This window comes from Dermochelys coriacea, chromosome 5, assembly GCF_009764565.3.
Source record: "Dermochelys coriacea isolate rDerCor1 chromosome 5, rDerCor1.pri.v4, whole genome shotgun sequence".
Taxonomy (NCBI): domain Eukaryota; kingdom Metazoa; phylum Chordata; order Testudines; family Dermochelyidae; genus Dermochelys; species Dermochelys coriacea.
The window spans coordinates 35,701,963-35,725,373 of record NC_050072.1 but is presented as its reverse complement, the minus strand read 5'-3'; the positions used below and the strand labels follow the sequence as shown (position 1 = coordinate 35,725,373).

At 42.2% G+C, this 23,411-nt stretch overlaps 1 protein-coding gene across 3 annotated transcripts in view; it reads left to right on the top strand.

The window, feature by feature from the left end:
• The window catches only part of PLPP1 (phospholipid phosphatase 1), a 131,359-nt gene that overhangs the window by 5,688 nt on the left and 102,260 nt on the right, over positions 1-23,411 (top strand). Inside the window, exons 2-3 of one of the 3 annotated variants that reach the window (XM_038401268.2) lie at positions 19,962-20,116; positions 21,975-22,020. The exons of the other annotated variants lie outside the window; for them this stretch is intronic. Of the exons in view, the coding sequence (XP_038257196.1) occupies positions 20,028-20,116; positions 21,975-22,020 (135 nt within the window). The 5' untranslated portion in view covers positions 19,962-20,027. The remainder of the gene's footprint in view (positions 1-19,961; positions 20,117-21,974; positions 22,021-23,411) is intronic. 3 annotated transcript variants of the gene reach the window in all.

The window sequence follows — 23,411 nt, the reverse complement described above, 5'->3', positions numbered from 1 at the left end:
TTAATTTACAAACTGGATACAATTAACTTAGGCTTGAATAGAGACTGGGAGTGGATGGGTCGTTACACAAAGTAAAACTAATTCCCCCATGTTTCAGAGTAGCAGCCGTGTTAGTCTGTATTCGCAAAAAGAAAAGGAGTACTTGTGGCACCTTAGAGACTAACAAATTTATTAGAGCATAAGCTTTCGTGAGCTACAGCTCACTTCATCGGATGCATTTGGTGGAAAAAACAGAGGAGAGATTTATATACACACACACAGAGAACATGAAACAATGGGTTTATCATACACACTGTAAGGAGAGTGATCACTTAAGATAAGCCATCACCAGCAGCAGGGGGGGAAAGGAGGAAAACCTTTCATGGTGACAAGCAGGTAGGCTAATTCCAGCAGTTAACAAGAATATCAGAGGAACAGTGGGGGGTGGGGTGGGAGGGAGAAATACCATGGGGAAATAGTTTTACTTTGTGTAATGACTCATCCATTCCCAGTCTCTATTCAAGCCTAAGTTAATTGTATCCAGTTTGCAAATTAATTCCAATTCAGCAGTCTCTCGTTGGAGTCTGTTTTTGAAGCTTTTTTGTTGAAGGATAGCCACTCTTAGGTCTGTGATCGAGTGACCAGAGAGATTGAAGTGTTCTCCAACTGGTTTTTGAATGTTATAATTCCTGACGTCTGATTTGTGTCCATTCATTCTTTTACGTAGAGACTGTCCAGTTTGGCCAATGTACATGGCAGAGGGGCATTGCTGGCACATGATGGCATATATCACATTGGTAGATGCGCAGGTGAACGAGCCTCTGATAGTGTGACTGATGTGATTAGGCCCTCTGATGGTATCCCCTGAATAGATATGTGGACAGAGTTGGCAACGGGCTTTGTTGCAAGGATAGGTTCCTGGGTTAGTGGTTCTGTTGTGTGGTGTGTGGTTGCTGGTGAGTATTTGCTTCAGATTGGGGGGCTGTCTGTAAGCAAGGACTGGTCTGTCTCCCAAGATCTGAGAGAGCGATGGCTCGTCCTTCAGGATAGGTTGTAGATCCTTGATGATGCGTTGGAGGGGTTTTAGTTGGGGGCTGAAGGTGATGGCTAGTGGCGTTCTGTTGTTTTCTTTGTTGGGCCTGTCCTGTAGTAGGTGACTTCTGGGTACTCTTCTGGCTCTGTCAATCTGTTTCTTCACTTCAGCAGGTGGGTACTGTAGTTGTAGGAATGCATGATAGAGATCTTGTAGGTGTTTGTCTCTGTCTGAGGGGTTGGAGCAAATGCGGTTATATCGTAGCGCTTGGCTGTAGACAATGGATCGAGTGGTATGATCTGGATGAAAGCTAGAGGCATGTAGGTAGGAATAGCGGTCAGTAGGTTTCCGATATAGGGTGGTGTTTATGTGACCATCGCTTATTAGCACCGTAGTGTCCAGGAAGTGGATCTCTTGTGTGGACTGGTCCAGGCTGAGGTTGATGGTGGGATGGAAATTGTTGAAATCATGGTGGAATTCCTCAAGAGCTTCTTTTCCATGGGTCCAGATGATGAAGATGTCATCAATGTAGCGCAAGTAGAGTAGGGGCATTAGGGAACGAGAGCTGAGGAAGCGTTGTTCTAAGTCAGCCATAAAAATGTTGGCATACTGTGGGGCCATGCGGGTACCCATCGCAGTGCCGCTGATTTGAAGGTATACATTGTCACCAAATGTGAAATAGTTATGGGTCAGGACAAAGTCACAAAGTTCTGCCACCAGGTTAGCCGTGACAATATCGGGGATACTGTTCCTGACGGCTTGTAGTCCATCTTTGTGTGGAATGTTGGTGTAGAGGGCTTCTACATCCATAGTGGCTAGGATGGTGTTTTTAGGAAGATCACCAATGGACTGTAGTTTCCTCAGGAAATCGGTGGTGTCTCGAAGATAGCTGGGAGTGCTGGTAACGAAGGGCCTGAGGAGGGAGTCTACATAGCCAGACAATCCTGCTGTCAGGGTGCCAATGCCTGAGATGATGGGGCGTCCAGGATTTCCAGGTTTATGGATCTTGGGTAGCAGATAGAATACCCCAGGTCCTGGCTCCAGGGGTGTGTCTGTGCGGATTTGTTCTGCATTCCTACAACTACAGTACCCACCTGCTGAAGTGAAGAAACAGATTGACAGAGCCAGAAGAGTACCCAGAAGTCACCTACTACAGGACAGGCCCAACAAAGAAAACAACAGAACGCCACTAGCCATCACCTTCAGCCCCCAACTAAAACCCCTCCAACGCATCATCAAGGATCTACAACCTATCCTGAAGGACGAGCCATCGCTCTCTCAGATCTTGGGAGACAGACCAGTCCTTGCTTACAGACAGCCCCCCAATCTGAAGCAAATACTCACCAGCAACCACACACCACACAACAGAACCACTAACCCAGGAACCTATCCTTGCAACAAAGCCCGTTGCCAACTCTGTCCACATATCTATTCAGGGGATACCATCAGAGGGCCTAATCACATCAGCCACACTATCAGAGGCTTGTTCACCTGCGCATCTACCAATGTGATATATGCCATCATGTGCCAGCAATGCCCCTCTGCCATGTACATTGGCCAAACTGGACAGTCTCTACGTAAAAGAATGAATGGACACAAATCAGACGTCAAGAATTATAACATTCAAAAACCAGTTGGAGAACACTTCAATCTCTCTGGTCACTCGATCACAGACCTAAGAGTGGCTATCCTTCAACAAAAAAGCTTCAAAAACAGACTCCAACGAGAGACTGCTGAATTGGAATTAATTTGCAAACTGGATACAATTAACTTAAGCTTGAATAGAGACTGGGAATGGATGAGTCATTACACAAAGTAAAACTATTTCCCCATGGTATTTCTCCCTCCCACCCCACCCCCCACTGTTCCTCTGATATTCTTGTTAACTGCTGGAATTAGCCTACCTGCTTGTCACCATGAAAGGTTTTCCTCCTTCCCCCCCCTGCTGTTGGTGATGGCTTATCTTAAGTGATCACTCTCCTTACAGTGTGTATGATAAACCCATTGTTTCATGTTCTCTGTGTGTGTGTATATAAATCTCTCCTCTGTTTTTTCCACCAAATGCATCCGATGAAGTGAGCTGTAGCTCACGAAAGCTTATGCTCAAATAAATTTGTTAGTCTCTAAGGTGCCACAAGTACTCCTTTTTCTTCTTATAGTGCAGATCATCTTGTCCACTTCCCATAAAGCTGGTGCAGTGTGGCTGAAGCAATAACATAGAAATATCAATTAGTCACTATTGATTAATGGGGTTGGGGGAAAAAGCTCTTGTCTTCCAAAGAGAACATGACTGACTATAATTATGCTTTTGTTTAAATTTAGTCAATACTTCCGGTAAGGTAAGAGAGTGCTGACTTTTTGTTAGATTTAAAACAGTTTCATTATTAAGATATTGAAAGTGATGGATGGAATTGCGAAACTTTTCAGAAGAGTATTGGATCACATAGAGCGTTGTTTATAATTTTGTCTGGAACAAATGTGGACCAGTATCTCTCCAACTCTGGGAGGGGCAGAGGTAGGCAAACTATGGCCCGCAGGCCCCTCCTGCCTGGTCCTTGAGCTCTTGGCAGGGGAAGCTAGCCCCTGACCCCTCCCCTGCTGTCTCCCTTCCCCCACAGCCACGCCACTGCATGGGCAGCACTCTGGGCAGTAGGGTTGCATGCTCCTGCCGAGCAGAGTGGCAGTGTATCTGGCTCTGGCCAGGCGACGCAGCTGCCAGACATGCCGTTCTGAACGGCGTGGTAAGGCGGTTGGGGCCAGGGGGTTGATAAGGGGCGGGGGGTAATCAGGGGGCATTGGATGGGACAGAGCTTCTGTGGGGGGTGGTAGGCATGGGGCCCGGGGGGCCTGTCAGGGGGCGGGGTGTGGATGTGGATGGGGTCAGGAGACTGGGAGCAGGGGGGTTGGATAGGGGGTGGGATCCCGGGGGGTGTTTAGGGGCAGGGGTCCCAGGAGGGGGTGATGAGGGGACAAGGAGCGAGGGGGTTGGATGGGGCAAGGGTTCTGAGGGGGCGGTCAGGGGGCAGGAAATGGGAGGGGGTGGATAGGAGGTCGGGGGGCCAGGCTGTTTGGGGAGGCACAGCCTTCCCTACCTGGCCCTCTATACAGTTTTGCAACCCCAGTGTGGCCCTCGGGCCAAAAAGTTTGCCCACCCCTGCCCTAGACACTTTCTGCTATCCCAAGCATTGCTTTCTGTCTACGCTATTTTTAGCAGCATAGCGTCCTTCTGCTCCTGTGCTGCTGGAGCCTTTTCCCTTCTGCAGAAAGACTCCCCCAGTGCGGGGGGAGGGTCTGGAAATGGGGAGGTTGCAGGGAAAGGCTCCAGCAGCTCCCTGCTGCTGGAGCCTTTCCCTGCTGTAGAGAGAGTCTCCAGTAGCAGCAAGCTGCTGCTCTATTTTTGTTTTGTTTTGTTTTTTGTTTCCCGCCCCGCTCAGTCTCCTCCCACAGCACTGAAATATTTCACTGATGTGTAGCTACACCAGGGGTGGGCAAACTTTTTGGTCCGAGGGCCACATCTGGGAATAGAAATTGTATGATGGGCCATGAATACTCACAAAATTGGGGTTGGGGTGTGGGAGGGGTTGAGGAGTCTGGTTGGGAGTGCAGGCTCTGGGATGTGGCCAGAAATGAGGAGTTCAGGGTGCGGGAGGGGGCTCCGGGCTGAGGTGGAGGTATGGGGTGGGGCTGGGGGTGAGGGGTTTGGGATGCAAGAGGGTGCTCTGGGCTGGGATCGAGGGGTTTGGAGGGTGGGAAAGGGATCAGGGCTGGGACAGGGGGTTGGGGTGCAGGAGGAGGCTCAGGGGTGCAGGTTCTGGGCAGTGCGTATCAAGTGGCTCCCAAAAGCAGTGGTATGTCCCTTCTCCACCTCCTACACTCTGCACACTGCCCTGTGTGCAGTCGCCGCCCCTGCAGCTCCCATTGGCCGCGGATCCTGGCCAATGAGAGCTGTGGGGGCAGTGCTTGGGACAGGGGCAGCATGCAGAGTAGAGCCCCCTGCCTGCCCCATGCATAGATGCTAGAGGGGGCCATGCCGCTTCTTCCGGGAACCGCCTGGAGTGGCCCCCAACGCTGCTCCCTGGCTGGAAGCTTGAGGGCCAGATTAAAACTGCTGGCAGGCCAAATCCGGCCTGCGGGCTATAATTTGTCCACCCCTGAGCTACATGCTGCAGTGTGGACACAGTTGTGGCGTGTAACTACACATGCCCTACATGCAGCTGCCAGTGTGTGTATTGTAGATATAGCTTCAATGAAGGCAAAGCTTAAATGACAGTTGAGGTGTCAGTGCTGATCAAACAATGCTTATTTCTGTGTGGTTTTGCAGTTCCTGAATATGTAGTTCACCAGCCTTGCCACCTCTACCTTGACTTCTTGTGACTCAGACATACTGATGGTACCACTTCCAACTTTTTCATCATGTGGATGTTAAATTTCTAGAATACAAATTGTTGTTGAACCTTCAGAGTCAGCTGAAAGGGGCAATTTATCTTCAAATTAGCTACAGCGCACGTGAGAGAAGCATTCTCTTCTAAGATCTTCTGTGAGTACAGGTGACTGACCAAAACGGCAAGACTTTTTCCTCACCCTGTTTTTGTTTTTCTAATCCCCGAATGCTTTTACTGCCAAGAACAGCAACCAAAAAACTTCCCTTCACTTTGTATAATGTCACATGATCCACTCAACGCAGAAGCTATCACTTCTGCCATATTAGGAAGCAAAAATCCAGAGTTAGTCTTAATCTAGCCTTTACTAGTTAGTAGCCATTGTCTTAAGCTACTGGTCTGGTGCTTATGTTTTAGATGGAAGCAACTGGGTTTTAGTAGCTTCAGTTCAAACTGTATTCAGTGTATTTGCTATACTTGTTTGCCTGCAGGGAAAACTTTTATTTTCTCTGCACTACCTATATTTTAGGTAGTTCTCCATATTCCCTATGGCTCCTGATGGATTAAATTTTAAAACCTTATCATTCTGTCCCTGGCACAATGTATGAAGATGCAGGTGAACAGTTCAATTGATCAGTAAACATCTGTACCTATATTAGGTGGTTGCAGGGGGGAGGGGAAGGATGGAGATCAAATGAGATAGTCAAAGGAAAGTGAAAGAGGTTCTCTTACACAATCAGTTACGGAGGAACTGACTAAGGAGACCCTTTACATTGGGCAAACAACATGGAGGGTTTTAGCTGTCCTCCCCCCAGCCCTCCAAGCACATGACTGTTGGCAGCACTTACCGGTGGAGGTGGGAAGAATGTCTGCAGGTTTAGTTCAGCTGGACCAAATATGTGAAACCAACTATCAAAAGTGTGTGACTGGAAGAACACAATATATAGCTACAAAAATCTGAAAATTCCCTACTAGTCACAAAGGATTGTTAACTTCACAAAAGTCTCAATAAAAAGTAATCAATTAGCAGGGTATGTTAGAATTCTAGACTCTACTTACAGAAGTCAGAGATGGTAAAGACCCGTAAGTACAAGCAGTCCATCCTCTTGGTCTGCCAGTGTGGTTTGTTCCCTTCCATATGGTCTTGAGTGCTCCGTCCAACCTGCTTTTAATTGTCCATTTATTTTTTTTTAAAAAGGGGGGGCTTCCCCCTCTTTGCTGGGAGTCTGCTTCAATAAAGTAAGTTTGGGCCTCATCCAAAGCCTGTTGAAGTCAGTGGAAAATATTGACTTCAGTAGACTTTTAAACAGTAATTGTCTGGATGTCAGGCGTCAGTGTAAGATTAAAAGAGAACTCCCAGTTTTGCCAATTCTGTACAGTCTATTTAGAGTCTGTCACGAATCACAGAAATCCTAATGTAAACTTTTTCACCATCACCTGTCCTACTCCTGCTGACATCAATGGCAAATCTCCTGCTTGACTTCAGAGGGAGCAAGACTGCGCCATGTGAGATTAACATGAAGATATCACAGTGCTGCTGTGTGAGAGAAACCGGACTCTCTTAAAATATACTTTAACTTCTTGGGATGCATTGTTACATGACCACAGCATTGCAACTACTATGTATTAACTGATGTGTGGCTGCAGTTCTAACCACAGAATAAACTTGCAGCATAAAACCAAAACATAACTGGAAAGATCCTGAACAGGGGGAGATGTTTGTAAATTGTAATAAGAGGATATAGAAACCCCCTATAGCAGGGGTGGGCAAACTATGGCCCAGGTATCGCATCTGGCCCTCAAGATGTTTTAATCCGGCCCTCGAGCTCCTGCCAAGGAGCAAGGTCAGGGGCTTGCCCCGCTCCCTGCATGCTGTGGCTCTGCACGGCTCCTGGAAGCAGCAGCACGTCTCCCCTCCAGCTCCTACTCTTGGGGGCAGCTGGGGGGGGGGGGCTCTGCATGCTGCCCCCACTGCAAGTGCTGCCCTCATAGCTCCCATTGGTCAGGAACCTCGGCCAATGGGAGCTCTGGGGGCTGTGCCTGTGCATGGGGCAGTGCGCAGAGCTGCCTGGCCACACCTCTACATAGGAGCCGGAGGAGGGACATGCCACTACTTCCAGGAGCTGCTTGAGGTAAGTGCTGCCTGGAGCCTGTGCCCTGATCCCCCTCCTGCCTTCTGAACCCCTTAGTCCCAGCCTGGAGAACCCTCCTGTACCTCAAACCCCTCATCCCTAGCCCCACGCCAGAGCTCACACCCCCAGCCAAAGCCCTCACACCCTCCTGCAGCCAACCCCCAATTTTGTGAGCATTCATGATCTGCCATACAAATTCCATACCCAGATGTGGCCCTTGGGTCAAAAAGTTTGCTTACCCCTGCCCTATGGGATATTATTTTTGTGCCCCTTTTTTTAGGGGGGGTGAAGGCTGGCTCTTCGAGCTAGTTTTTATTCTGTCTGTCTAGGTGGGGAACTTGGCAGCAGTTCTTTCATCTTCTTCTTTTTGGTCTAAATATGAAAACTTTTGACAGTTAATGATCTAAAGCAGGAAAACCCCTTAAGGATTTGGGGCGTGCTTATGCTCCCAGTGTCTGCATATGTTCTAAGTGATAAGGGTGTGTGTGTGTGTGTGTGTGTGTGTGTGTGTGTGTGCGCAGTGCTAGTGCAGAAATTGGCCCCTTTTCATTAATTGTGGCTATGCTGTTTCCTCCTACTGCAGACTTACTCATGGGAGACCTAGCCATTCTTCCAGGATGATAGGGAATGAGCTCACCATTTGATTATAACTGCTTTCCAATCTGAATGCTGAATTGCTTTATTACCATTGCTTGGGTTCCACTCTGGTTAAGTTCTCTAATATTTATCTGAAAACTAGTTAAATGCTGTCACTTATATTTAACTTTTTTTTAAATATTAAACTTTTGAGCTGTGTAAGTCATTGAAGAGATTTAGCTTTTGAATCAAGATACTTTTAAAAGTGACCTACAAAAGATGTAGAAAAATTAAGTTTTGTGCCCCTTGTGCTGCTTTATCATATAGATAGTCATCTTTTTGACATAGAAAAATCAGCAAAGGTTTGTTCTTTTGTAGGTTTTTCTTGAAGATGTGGGCCTCCAACCTTCACTGTACCCCTCCAGTTAAGCTGTAAGAGTTTAATGTCAGCTTTTTTACTGACATCCTTTCTATCAAGTGACAGCAGGTATTGGCATCAAATGGATATTAATTTAAAATGTTTTAGACAGGTTGAGTAAAAATGTTTCCCCTTTTTTTCTTTGGCTTAGCTTTCAGCCTCCTGTGATGTCATTTCATGAGGTTCCCCAGTTACCACAGAATCTAAAAAAAAGACCTGATTTTTTTCCCTTTTTCTAGTTAAAATTAACCTTTCAGACTTCTTGTATATATAGAAGCACCCACAAAATAGGCAGTAGTCCACTTCTTCTCCTTCCATCCTCCCCAATACACACATTTGCTTTCACCTTTACAGGTCTTTCTGTGACCTGTATTAAAATCAGAATTTCATTCAGACTCAGGACTTTGTAACCTCTTATTCTCTTCTTAGATCTGTGGTCACATCAGCTTTGGAAATGGAACTTTCTTCCCAAAGTGAAAGGTCTTAATTATAGACACCTAAAATGCATGGCAAGGCAGTTGTTGATTTGTATATTGCTAATGGTTCTATTATAATCTTCAACAGGGCATAATACTTCTACACACATGAAATATTTTGGTATCTAAGCACTTACTTCCCTATATCACCTAGCTTCCTTCTTATTCATGCAGATACAAGTTGAGAAGAGTTAGATAAGCGATGTATCTGAACGTATCATAGAACCATTTTGTGTACTCAAATGTGACAGTGTTAAATAAAAGGCTTATTACTTTTAAACTAACTATGAACAAACTTGTCTGGATTCAAAAGTAGAAATATTTTTTTTCAAAAACAAATACTGTTTAATTACTTAAACTGCATTTTAATGCACATTTATTTTCAAACAGTATAATAATGACCGTTTAAAGACACTACTGGTGTGCTCTGGAAACAGTTATAAGTTATGAAAACTCCAGTTTGCCAAGAGAAGGCCTGGCCCTGATTATTAAAATAATTCTCTTATTCATATTCTGATGCATGCTATTGTGATACAGTATGGAAAAATGGCATGGTCTTAGGGAATGTTTAGTGTATTATGAAAACCTGGAGTTTCTCTAACACTGCCATCATATAACCTGGATCTGTTAATAACCTTGTTTGTTTAAGTAGAACACTGCTGTGCTACATTCTTACTAAGCTGCACAGGAAAGGAGAACCTTTGCATCTTTCCATAGTTAAAAATCAGTCATGTGTAGAGAGTTCATGGTCATTGACTTGAAATGACTTTCAGCAGTTGCAGTCTAATGTATACTAGCTTGGGGTGGGGAAATGGTCAAATCATCTAACCTGACAAGCTTTGAATAAAACCTGAATCAATAAATTAATTTTACACATAGACTTTTAAACAGAAAATCTGATTGTAGCTGCAGAATTTTTCCATCTGTTTGACAGCCTTTCCTTTTTGGAAATAGGGATGGCAAGGTATGAGTGGGCTGGACAGCTACAAAATCTGAAATGACAAGGTTGATTTCCTTTTTAATTTTTTAAATTTTGAAGTGATCACACTAGTGCAGCCAGATTCAAATTCACTGTATATTCCTATCTGTACTTCTGTGGTAAAATACATTAGAGTAATTGATGTGCTGAATATTTGCAGCAGAATATACAGTTGGAGGTCAGTAGTATTTACAGGTACTCAGCAACTCTGAAAATCAGGCCACAGACCTGTCACTGCTTCTGTTTTCTCTATCTGTAAATCTCAAATTGTACTTGTTTGCATACTTAAAACAGGGGTGGTTAAGATTTAGCTCTTGTTTATAAGACAATTCAAAAATATTGTGTAATTGGTTTTTAAGTGGGGTGGGTAATCTCATATCCCATAGAGCTAACCTTAATTGGCAGTGAGATGATAGCTTTAGTTCTTACAATAAATGATTTAAACAGAAATCCACCCCCCAGCACCAAGAACATCTATGTACAAGCCAGAGGACAAATCGTTTCCCCTTCTCCCCCTTCTCACTTCTGCACTCCTGAGCAGCCACAGCCATCCTTATCCAGCAGGAATGGCACAGTAAATGACATCCTTTTTAAGGTGCCATCAGTATCACACCAGGCTGGGCCAGCGGGGTGGCTATTAAAGAGCATTGTGGTTCTTACCCTTCTTAATCTTATTCCTCCTCAGCCACCCAACAAGTTACTAGCATGTTCTCGCGGATAAAAAAAGGAAGTTGCAAACAGTATGAAAGGAACAGGAAGAAATGTTAGCTCAGTTTTATTATAGTTTTTAATCAAATGTGTACCCACTGTTTGCCAGAAGGCTTTTTAAAATTACAGTATTGGAACCATTAGGTTGGTATAAACATGATGATATTAAAAAATGCTTCAGCTAACAATCTTAGACATTTACAGTCGGGGCAGGAAAGATCTACTAGCCAGGTATAAATATGAAAGACAAGGGTAAAGGGAACCTGCCAGTGAGGTCCAGGGGCAGCCTTTTGGCAAGCAGCCCAGTTTTTTCTCCCTTTGCTCACTCCTGGCTGCTGGGAATAGAGAGAGTGCATTGATCTCCACCTTCTGTATCTGCCTCTGTTTAGCTACTAGGTGTTTTGACAAATTCTAAGCACCTCTTTCCCCCTTCTGTTTCAAGGAGCATTCTGTCTCTTCTCTCTTCCAGTCATTGCAGAACCTCCTAGCTGTTCTGTCTGCCCTCTCTCTCTATTGGTCTATGCTTTATGTCAGCCTCCTGGCTGCTCTGGGTAAGGGGGGAGGGAAGAGGGTTCTGCTACCTCTACTCTTTCAACTGTGTGGTGTTTTTGAGGTGGTCTTCCCCAAAGTGAATAGTCGCAGCACCTTTCTTGGTGGCAGCTGCCCACTGACTTTCCTCAGCAATGTGAATCTGACTTGACTTAGTTTCTTTGCTGGCCATAGGATTCTGATTAGCTGTGGCAAAACTCCCACTGTTTGTCAAATTGAATTTTTAATAGTCCTGGGCGCGCTCTTCCCACAGAATGCATCTTTTCATTATCTTGTAGGAATGTTTGTACAGCACTTACATATTTGCATAGTTTATAGGGAAAACTCCATTTCCCCTATAGCTTGAATCCATATATGCCATTATGTGACAGCAGTGCCCCTCTGCCATGTACATTGGCCAAACCGGACAGTCTCTACGTAAAAGAATAAATGGACCCAAATCAGACGTCAAGAATTGAAACATTTCACTTCAGTCTCTCTGGTCTCTCGATTACAGATCTAAGTCTCAATATTACAACAAAAAAACCTTCAAAAACAGACTCCAACGAGAGACTGCTGAATTGGAATTATTTGCAAACTGGGCACCATTAACATGGGCTTGAATAAAGACTGGGAGTGGATGTGTCATTACACAAAGTAAAACTATTTCCCCATGTTTATTCCCCCCCTCGCCCCCCACTGTTCCTCACACGTTCTTGTCAACTGCTGGAAATGGCCCATCTTGATCATCACCACAAAAGGTTTTTTTTTTTTTTTTTTTTTTTTCTCGGCTGCTGGTAATTCACCTTAACTGATCACTCTCGTTATAGTGTGCATGGTAAGACGCATTGTTGCATGTTCTGTGTATATAAAATCTTCCTACTGTATTTTCCACTGCATGCATCCAATAAAGTGGGCTGTAGCCCACAGAAGCTTATGCTCAAATAAATTTGTTAGGCTCTAAGGTGCCACGAGTACTCCTGTTCTTTTTATGGTTATACAGTCTGTGATGGAATGTTAGCTGAGTGCTGGGATAGGTCACAGTATAATTCTAGGAATTAAGAATGTGACCTGTAAAAGGACTAAGCTTTGCTAATGAGTAGCATTCTGTTGGAGATGCCTTGTGTAAAGAGGTGTGACCTGCCTGAGTGATAGTGACATGATTTTTTCGAAGCAAGAATACCAGCACTCCAGCATAACTCTAGGAATTGGCATGTGTGGCATTTTTAGTTTGGCAAACCAGTTCTGACTACATTTAAAGACAAGTTGAAGGAAGATAGTGGTGTGGATTTAACAAATTGGCAATCCACTTACATTACGCAGACTGGATAAAAATGAATATTTTTTTATATTAGGATTTTAAATACATAAACCTATTTGAAATTATGGCAACCTCTGAGGCCAAAATTTACTCTAAACTATTAATTGCTTTGCTTAAGTTTTTTGAATTTTTTAATTTGTATGTTTACTGCCAACTTTTTAAAAAAGAAATTAAGATCAATAAACTTCTGGAAGCCACTGGCTAGGGACCTGGAACTAGAGTTTGTTGAAGTGCTAAAACAGCTTTTTTTCAATAGCCTTTTTGCAAGTGCAGAGAGAATACTTTCTTCATTTCAGTTTATTTAGCTAGTTTAGTCAATGATTCATTCATTCAAAGTTGAAAAACTGTAAAGTTTCCTCATCCTGTCTAAGAATAAAATATGTTTGAGAGGATGAGATCTACTAATTCCAAGACTTTGAGAGGGTGACAATCCAATTCATGACTTGCTGATAATACTTGTATTGGTTAATAAATGACAATCGTGATTTGATAAACTTTTTGATGCATTTTTTCCTTGCATATCCAGCAGATTTAAGGTAGCCTTATTTAACTAATCAAAAGAAAACAAACAACTTTTAAAATGCTGTTTTAGTGCATTTTAATTCCCTCCCAAATAGAGCTAGAGACAAATCACAAGTAAAAAAAACTTAATCCTCTTTTAAATAGAAAATGATGAATAATGCATTTTTTTACATAGCAACACAAAAGCTAAGAATTGGAATAAATGTAGGGTAATCTATATAATTCCTTGAATAACTATGTATAGATATAGCATTTCCTCCTGGTTTTGAGGAAAGAAGCATCAAAGACGGTTTCTGAAGTCTATACTTGGTTGCAAATAATAAACTAGAAAAAAAAATCCTGTCTCTGGGGTCCCGCCCATGATGCTCTTAAAGAATTGGAACTTTCCCCCCCTTATTGAGCAACAAAAATGCTTTTGAAATAGAAGAACGTTGTATCTTTTATGTATTAAAATCTAATTACAAAAGAAACCTTCGAATTTGTAAGCATAATGAAGGGGTTGTAAAAAGAGCTGATTGGAAATCCTCCAGTAAAATGAAGTTTTGTTGGAAAATGCTGATGTGGTAGAACAAAATGTTTCAGGGAATCTTGTACAGGTTCCACTAAACTTTTGTTGAAACACAGCAGGGTGCTCTGGCTCTGCTTCCCCCAGCTCCTGAGAAGTGCGGGGCAGAGTAGCTGAGTTCTCTAGCAGCTGGCCTGAAAGCACAAGTGAAATTGACAAAACCCCGAGGGCAGCTGGAAAACCGTAAAATTTAGTTTTTCTGCAGTGAAATCTTCCTTGAAATGTGAAAATTTTCACTTTTGATCTTGCATTTCAGGATGAAACTTTCTCCAAAAACACAAGTTTTTTGTAGAAAGGGTTTCCTCCTTTTAGGTCAGCTCTAGTTTTGAACACTGGTGGAGCCTAATGCTGTTTCCTGTCAAATTTCTTTTCTATGGGGAGTACTATTGCATTTCAGCCAGCTATAACATATTTCTGAGTAAAAGCAGATTTTAATCCTAAATGGCAAATCACTATAGTTAGTAAAACTGTATTCTGGGTATCCCTTTGAAGCCCCATATTCACTTCCGTGTCGGAATGACTTCCCAGAGACTCTCAGACAATCTTCCAGAGTTAATAATCTTGTGGTATAAGAAGCTAGTTTAGAGAGCTTTTTCCTGGACCTGACCTCTGTTGCCTCTTCTGCTGGCTAGCTTGGAGGGGAGCAAAGGGTGAGTCATGGGGTTTAGGAGATGGTGTCAGAGGCTGGCTTCCAGCCTCACCCTCCAGTCACTACCTGCCTTTCTCCACATTGCACAAAGGTAGGGTTGCCAGGTGTCCAGTTTTCAACCAGAACACAGAGTGGAAGCACCGCTGACTGGGCCGTTAAGTCCGGTTGGCGGTGCAGTGGGGCTACGGCAGGCTCCCTTTCCTACCTTGGCTCTGCATGACTCCCAGAAGCAGCAGCCTGTCCATGCTCTGGCTCCTAGGCATAGGCACAGCCAGGGAGCTCCATGCACTGTCCCCACCCCAAGTGTCAGCTTCGCGGCTCCCATTGGCCAGGAACCACAGTCAATGGGAGATGTGGGGGTGGTGCCTATGGACAGGACAGCGTGCAGAGCTGCCTGGCTGCACCTTTGCATAGGAGCCAGAAGGGGGGATCATCTGCTGCTGGTGCTGCTGCTGCTCCTGCTTCCAGGAGCTGTCTGAGGAAATAGCTGCCCAGAACTTGCATCCCCTCCAATGCCCCAGCCCTGATCTCCCTCCTGCCCTCTGACCCCTCGATCCTAGCCCAGAGCCCCCTCCTATACCTCAAACCCCTCACCTCCCAGCTGGAGCCCTAACACCCCTTGTACCCCAACCCCATGCCCCACCCCAGAGTCTGCACTCCAAATCCCTCATCCTTGGCCCCAGCCCAGAGTTCCCCTCTACACCCCGGAGCCTGCCAAATATTACTCTGACTTCTCATATTCAGGTTCTCCATTCCCAAGTTTTGTTTAACTTAAAATATTTCATTAGGTCCCTACAAAGTTTTCAGTTTTGAAGTTAAAATAAACTCTGTTTTTTAGTTTTCCCTTAAATTTGTGGGGCCTATGCCATTTTTGGTTGCAGCCAATTTCTTTTTTCTGTTAGACAAGAAGAGTAAGAGTTTCAGGAACATACTTGCATGCTTAACTTTTATGCTGTGGTGCTGTGAGTAGTGTGCATATGCATAACTTTATTTTTGGGAATAAAACAAGTGCACATGAGTATATGACTGCGGCCCAGATATGAAACTTGTGTGCCTAAAACTACTTTTGTTTCAGGTTCAGTTAAACAAAGTGTGTGTGTTTGTGTGTGTCCAGAACATTCCCCTACAACGTTTGCAAGCCAAATTCTATAGCGTGTCTAGTATGTGAAAACCGAGAAGTGAAATCAGTGATGGCTAAGACTGAAAAGAGCTACAGTAGTTTTCTGACTACTCAAACTGAGGAAAGGGGAGAGAGTAACAGCATAATTAAAGTAAACTAGACTCTTAACATAGTCTATGTTAATATTGGCAACATGAGTAAGGAAATTAGACTTAAAATCTGAGATGTTAAATTCTTGATGTTGCCTCTTCAAAGATACAAGTGTCACCAAACCAAAAGAGTAACTCGTAGTTTTGTTTTTAAATAAAGTGAGGGAAAAAAACCTTTTTTTTTCCCTTATCCTGAACTGTGACTATTCTTAGAACAGTACAGTAATGCCTTTGTCCTTTACCCCCAGTTCAGGGTCCATTACGTAACTGCTACTACAGTAATAATCGCTTTGGCTTATCTTACCGAAACTACGTTGAACAAAGTTAGTGCCTGTATTTAACTTTGTTCTTCCTTACTTTAGAGAGGTTATGACAGAATATAATCAGTTAACAGAAGTTATGTAATGTTAGGCTGCAATAAGAGACAGCTGCAGCCTATTCCTTTTGTTTTAGATGGGTAATACAAGATACTCGTGTTGCATAGCCAGGAAACTTGAAGATGGCAGCTGTACATGGAGTAAAGACTTTTCCAAGAAACTTCTAATTCTCATGTAGCCCAAGGGGCTACATAGGACTGAAATATGGAGCATTGCCACAGTGCCAGTGTAGTGTGGGCAGCATGCATCTAACCTAGGGTTTCCAATTTTGGTTGGACATATTCTTGGAGGCTTCATCGCATGTCATCTTCAATTCAAGATTAACCTTTAATTCCTTGAGACTCCAGGACAATCCTGGAGAATTGGCAACCCAAATCTGAGCCCACTCTAGTTGGGGATGCCTTAGTGGGCTTTATTAGGAATTGATTAACACTTCTTTTTTTCTGAATGAACATTATTTGTCGAACTGTTTTTTCCTGGCTGGAGGGAAACGGAGATTGGATAAACTGGTGTACTCTTCAGGGCAGAAACTATCTGCCTCTGCAGGTGTGTGCAGCTAGTTTACTCTTGGTGCTGCTGGAATACAAGTAATACAACACTATATAAAGAGCAAGAGGAGGAGAAAAGACAGGCTTTTCTTGTAGCAGCAAAAGAGGCTTATTTTAGCAGATGCCATCTTACTGGGTGTATGCTCCACTACTTTTTGTGAACTAAACTTTTCTAAAGATAGAACTGGGTATTTAATAACTAAACTGTTGTTGAAGTTGACCTCTGTTGGAATTAAGGTCCCCTGTGATTTGGTCTAGACTTGAGGGGGCTTGAAATAGCTGGAGATGGGGCGGGAGATGAACAAAAACTGTCTGACTTGCCTCCCATTCCAGTTCTTCAAGGCCAGACCTGATGCCCCTTTCTCAGTATCTCCTATAGAAGGAGACTTGAAACTTTGCATTTTTCTTAAGGAAGCTCTCTAGTTGTCTGGATATACCTAATAAATAGGCTTGGCTGAAATTGATTTTTAAAATACAGTAATTTACATGGATACTATCCATGTTTGTTCTTATGCATTTTTTTATTGTATCATTCACTTTGGAAATGTTTAGTTGCAAAAATTTGGGACAATGTGTGGGTCAGACAATTTATTTAATGACAGATGTTGAGATTCAATAAATGAAAGCTTTATAACCATCAAAACGCAAATTGTCAATATCACATGCCAAAATAAATGTAGTAAATATCCAGAAATCAAACTCTAAATTCTCAAGCAGCATTTTTCTTACTCTGCCTGTCTCTAAATTTTTATCTATAGAAATAGGTTGTGTGTGTGGTGAAATTGATGCTCACTGACACAGATAAAAATCTAATCCTTCCAAATCCAATCTATTTGTAAACACTTGCTATGTTATATAACACATATCAGAAGTCTGTCGTGTGTTGCGTACCATTTTGTAATTCTGCTAGATGAGGGGCTCTACAAGGATACAGAAAAGAAGGGGGCTTGTCTCTGAAAGTTGAAGGTGTCTGGAAGAGAATTACAACACTCCCAGAACTCTAGATCAAAACTTTGAAACTGGAGCCGTCTTGCAGATGAAAGGGATCACAAAGAGATGAGTGACTAACAGGCAACTTAACATGGGGAATACCAATTATATTTGTATATTGATAAGGTGACTAGTGGATTATTGAATAGAATGTTAGCTGCTTTAGAATCTGGAAAAAGAGTTCTGTGAGAATTGTTTTAATTATATGAATTGCACAATGCGGAGATACTAGAGAAACTCAAGAAATTAGTTGGTAGAAAAGAAATAGAAACTTAAAAAAATAAAGAAGTTTGGGAGATATCTGTATAAATATAGTTTAAAGTATCTGTGTATATGCTCACCACAAACAATCTTAATGAATGAATACAGGAAGATGTGGGTTTTCAAAGTGTTGAACTCTGAAGTGTTGTGAAAGTCAAATGAACTGGAATTTGGGGTCTGTTGCATGAATTCGCAAACATTGATGTCAAGGTTGTACACTCTCACCACACTGACTTATCTTCCCCTATTTCAGGTTGCAAAAGCCTCTGAATATCGCAACCTTTCTGTGCCATTTGTCTGACTATTCCTCTGCTCCTACTTATTAATCTGTGTCTTAGAGTTGCCTTTTATCCTGTTTCTTTTCCTTCAAAATTTTTTTAAAAAAATCAGGCCCTTTTCTGTGAAGCTTGGTGGTGGTAATGGGCACATGCCTCTTTGACTTTGTTCAATACTGTCCTCTTCAATATTTTGAATTGTAAATTCTCTAGGCCTAAGATTTTTGAACCCATTCTGAGTTCGAGTATTTTACTTATTGGCAAGAGTTGAATTTCCTTTTGCTGCTATATAAACAAAAATATGGAAGACTGGACTTCTTAGATTAGAAAGGAGTTCTGGGTCCCTCTGAGCTTTAAAAGACCCGTGCAAAGGCTTTTGAAGGAAATGCACTGCTTAACTTGAGGAGAGATGTCCTTCAGAGATGAATCAATGAGGTGGTGCTTTGGACCTGAAATAGGATTAAACTTAGTCTGAAGGTGCTGAACTCTGGTGAGCTGCCTTCACAAGAGTTGGGTCTTTTCCATACTAAAACATCGGTCCCATCAGGTTTTGGCTGTGACACGGAACCAAAACTGCAGGGCTGGTTTGGATTTGGACCTTTGAGACTCTTATTAGTAGAGATTTCTATTCCAGTGTGTAGCTTTTGCCCATCTCCATCTTCGGTCTCTGAATTATTCAGTCTGACATTTAGGGGTGGAGAGCACTTGACAGGATACCTTGAAACTTTACAAATTTATTAATTGAAGAGGATGGAAGAAAATCAAATTAGTCATTAAGGAATGGACACAGGTTAAGAAAAAACTATTGATATGAATCTTCAGTGGGAATTAATATCTCTACAAATTTGTGTCCGTTAGCACAGCTAACGTTCAGTAACACTTCTGGAGTAGTTCGTTATCTCTGATTCAAATGGCTCTTTAGCCAGTAGAGGCATGTCTTTTGTTCTTTCTGTTCTGCTTTATGTAAAAGTTGTATCCAGACTTGTAGATACTGCAGAGAAATTGTGAATCTTTCAGTAGAAATCCATTTTTTGTAAACAAGCTCTCGGTTAAGCCAGCCCTGAAAGTCCCGATGGTAAGGGGATTAATGTAAATATTCTCTTCACATAAAAAGATTATCAGTATTTGGCTATTGGGCTCACAGCTACCTTTTAGAAATTATATATTAAATTGATGAGATGACTACTGGAAGAGTTCTAAATATAAAGGGCCATAACCTATTCACTTTCTGCATGTCCTATTTAAAGCCCACAATAATTATATAAAATGAGGCAAGCAAGTTTTTTGTCACAATATTTTAAAAAAAAATTATAAACTAGCTTATTCCATTCAGGATGTCCAGTTTCCTGATGGTGTCTTTGAAAATTCCTCTCCTCTTCCCATTTCAGAACTGTGGTGTGTGTTTTTTTTTTTTGTTTTTGTTTTTTTTTTGAGACTGGTCCCTTCTTACTTTTTCCTTTCTCCAAAAAGAAGTTTGAAAGGTTCTCCTTCCTTTTGGCTTCAGAACTCAAATTTTTAATGAGATATTTAAATGTTCTACACACGGTTAATTCAATGAAAGGTCAATGCTATTTCAAAGAATAATAGGGCCATATTCTGCCCTCCAGTATTCTTGTTAACTAAAATTTGGAGTTGAGTGGCATATCAGTTTCATAGACTAGAACTTGGCTCAGTGCCTGGCAATGTTTTCATCAATTTAAAAAAACCAAGACTTTGAACTCCTTTTACCTCCCTCCAATTTCTGCAGTTGTTGGCAGGTGACATTATGTATTGTCCTTAACTAAGAGGCAGCCTTTATGTTGGCTATAGCAAGGGTTGGGCAAGTGTGTGCATTGCATGATATTAATATCCTGCACTGACTCAAGGGAAACTTAAGTTTTGCATGTCGTTCTGAAGCTTTTTCCATGCTTGATAAAGTGAATTTTAATTTAACCATCTGTGTCTTTTTTTTTTCCCCCCCCCCCTTCCCCCAACAGCTGGCTTACCCCTTGGTGTTCTAAACTTGGCCAAAATAAAGCCATATCAGAGAGGCTTTTTCTGTAATGATGACAGCATCAAGTATCCATTCCATGACAGTACCGTCACATCCACTATCCTCTATGCAGTGGGGTTCACCCTGCCCATTTTCTCTGTAAGTAGCTGAATTTCTAGCCATCTGTGTGCAGGGGGGGAAGACTTAAGAGGGTTCCAATAGGTCATCCTTGTGACACTGATTTGGACTTAGAGGGAGAATAATCATATCGGAGAAATTTAAATATTTATATAGCCCTATATTTTAGTTGATTGCTGTGTAACCAAAATAACTTCCAGATTTCACTTCAGCTTAGTGACTCCATGACCTTTTCTTGAAGTTATTGAAACCTGTAGGTGGCCGATAACTTCTGATTGTTACTCATCAGAAGTAAACTAAAGTTTGGCTTATGTATGTTAATGTAAAGTATTTTGCAGTGCTTCTGGAAATTCTCTTTGTACATCTGTTCTGAACAGACTGCAATGTCAGTTGTAAATACTTGAAATGCTATATGTCTCATTATAGAAACCTCAGTTTGTGAGGGGCTCTGCTTATACTGTATATTGTCTGCAGAGGTTAACTTTTTTTTCATAGGCCAAAAGATACATGTGATGAATTCTTGGATCCTTCAGAGTCTGACTGCAGTGAGACTTAGATGCTTAGAAGCAGATGTCTTGCAGAAAAGGGGTTGGGTGCTGTGATACCACACGAGTTGGTATCCACAACAAGGAACAATTTGACTCTGAACTGGGTTTTTAACTATACACCTCTGCCCTGATGTAACGCGATCCGATATAATACAAATTCGGATATTGCGCGGTAAAGCAGCACTCTGGGGGTGGGGCTGCATGCTCCAGCAGATCAGCGTGTCTGGCTCTGACACGCCGCTCTGAGCGGCGTGCTAAGGGTGCTGGGCTGGGGCCGAGGGGTTGGATAAGGGGCAGAGGGTCTTGGGGGTGTGGTTGGGTAGAGGGTGGGGTCCTGGGGGTGATTAGGGACAGGGGAGTCTCTGGAGGGGGCAGTCGGGATAAGCAAGGAGCAGAGGGACTTAAATAGGGGATGGGGTCTTGGGAGGGTCTCTGGAGGGGTAGTCAGGAGACAAAGAGGGGGACAAGGAGCAGCAGGGGATACTGCATACAGTGTTAGTTCCAACAAAAATGATTTGCTGACTATTAATAATGGAAATGCTCGAGGCCAAAGCAAGTTCGATAAAACGCGGTTTCACCTATAATGCAGTAAGTTTTTTTTTTTTGTTTTGTTTTGTTTTTTTTCTTCTCCCAAGGACTGTTATATTGGGGTGGAGGTGTATTTAATCTTGGCCCTAGCCAAGACTGTGTACAAGACAGCATGCCCAAAACATGCCTAGTTTGGAGTAGACTTTGGCTTGAAAATGTTTTGGTGCTGACCAAATCGTGTTAGAAACAGTCTTGTGTTTAATCATGTAGCAACTTGCTAAGACTCCAGGTGCCAAATTAGTCAGTTAGTCCCTTAAGAATTTCAGGGAGGGAGGTAACCATTTAAAGCAAATGTCAGAAACCTATAAATCCATGCAACCTGTGTATGTTTTGAATGCATAACAGATACTGTTTATGCATGATCATTCTTTTAGCAGCACTATATTGCATATTGTACACAGAAAGCTAGACCTTATGACTGCCTTCTGAAAATAGATAAAAATGCCATAAAAATGGTTAAACAAAAGCTCTACAAATGTTTCAGGGTGGGAACTACTAACATAAAGCTCCAAAAACAGCAAATTAATATATTGGTTTTTGTCTTACTCTATGAATTCCAAATTTTCATATTTTAAACTGAATTTCCATCTCAGTCATAAAGGTGAAACTTGATATTGTATACTTTCATCATGCTTTTTTGCAAAGAAAAGTGTAACATTTCGGGACTCTCACAAAGATGCAGGCTTTATCAAGTTTTAAGGAAGCCTACAGCAAACTGATCAATAAATATTATGTTTTTTCAGGCACAGCTGTGAAATCATCCACTGGGCATTGGCACAGGTGAACATGGTAATTACATATCTCTGTGCAATTTCAGACATGTATATTAGATTACTTGCTCATTTTTAAGTGCATCAAAAGAGAACATCTGAAAAATGTAAAATATACACAATAATATAAAACATCTCCTTATCTTTTAGACTTCAACTTAAAAAAACCGCAATAAACTAAAAATGGTCTCTCCATCCCAAGCTTATTTAGGCATAAACTTTTTTGCCTTTCAGATAGGCGGAGCCATATTTGAGCCTCCTGTGACAGCTAGGTTATATAGGACTTTTTATAACTTTTAATTAAGGAGAAATGTATACACCCATGTACTGCTTTTTAGATTGAGTGCCTGAAATATCCTTAACTGCGAAGTTTTTGTTGACTTATTACAAACCTGCTTCCTGAAACCAATACTCTGATCAGCTTCAGAGGACTTTGTGCAAGCTCCCTAATTTTTGGCTTTCAGTGCTCGTGTGTTTTTTTTTTTTTTTTTTTTTTTTGTTGTTGTTTGTTGTTTCAAGGGCACATAACATTGCTATGTTAATACTCCAGCTCTCTGATGAGGCAAACAGAAAGCCTGACCTTCAGGTTTGTATATGCTGCCTGACACCTTCTACACACATAATTTAACTAGCATAAGGAATTGTGCCCAAAAAAAGCACAATAGTATTGTATTTGAACAACTCAAATGAAGATTCTCAGGATTTTTCAGTAAAAGTGTGGACTTAAAGCCAGAACTTCAGACTGAGAGCATACACTATGCTGACTGAGAGCATACGCTATGTTCCTTTGTAGGATATGCAAGGGAAAACCTTTCTGAACACGCCTTACTTGCTTCATATCAGATTAAGGTCACTAAATCTGTTTACAAATTTCCAACTGAGTCACTGGATTTATTTGTTTGTGAAGTCAACCGATTGATTCTTCTGTATAATTAGTTTGGCACTTTATAGAATGCCACTGATGTGGATAATTAGTCCACACACCATGAGGTGCAACCAAGTGGCCTTAGTAAACCTTAATCTTTTTTCTATCTGAAAGTTTTGTGCTAATATATGATGCATTCAGATTGCAGGCAAAACCAATATTATATATTGGCTGGTGTGTGTGTGTGTGTGTGTGTGTGTGTGTGTGTGTGTGTGTGTGGCTCATGCATCTAGGAATTGAGAATATAGGCTTTGCTTATAGGACGGGTACTGCTTTAAAAAGTAGAGACACAGTTCGGAGTTTATGGTGGATAACCAACTCCACTTGAGCTCATAGTGTGATGTGGTGGCTGAGATCAAATCGAATCCTTGGATGTGTCGGCAGGGGGAATATCAAGTAGAAGCAGAAAGGTTGTGACACAGCTGTATATGACAGTGTTCTTCAATTGCAAGTCTTACCCTGGGCCTATTGGGCATCAGCTGTTC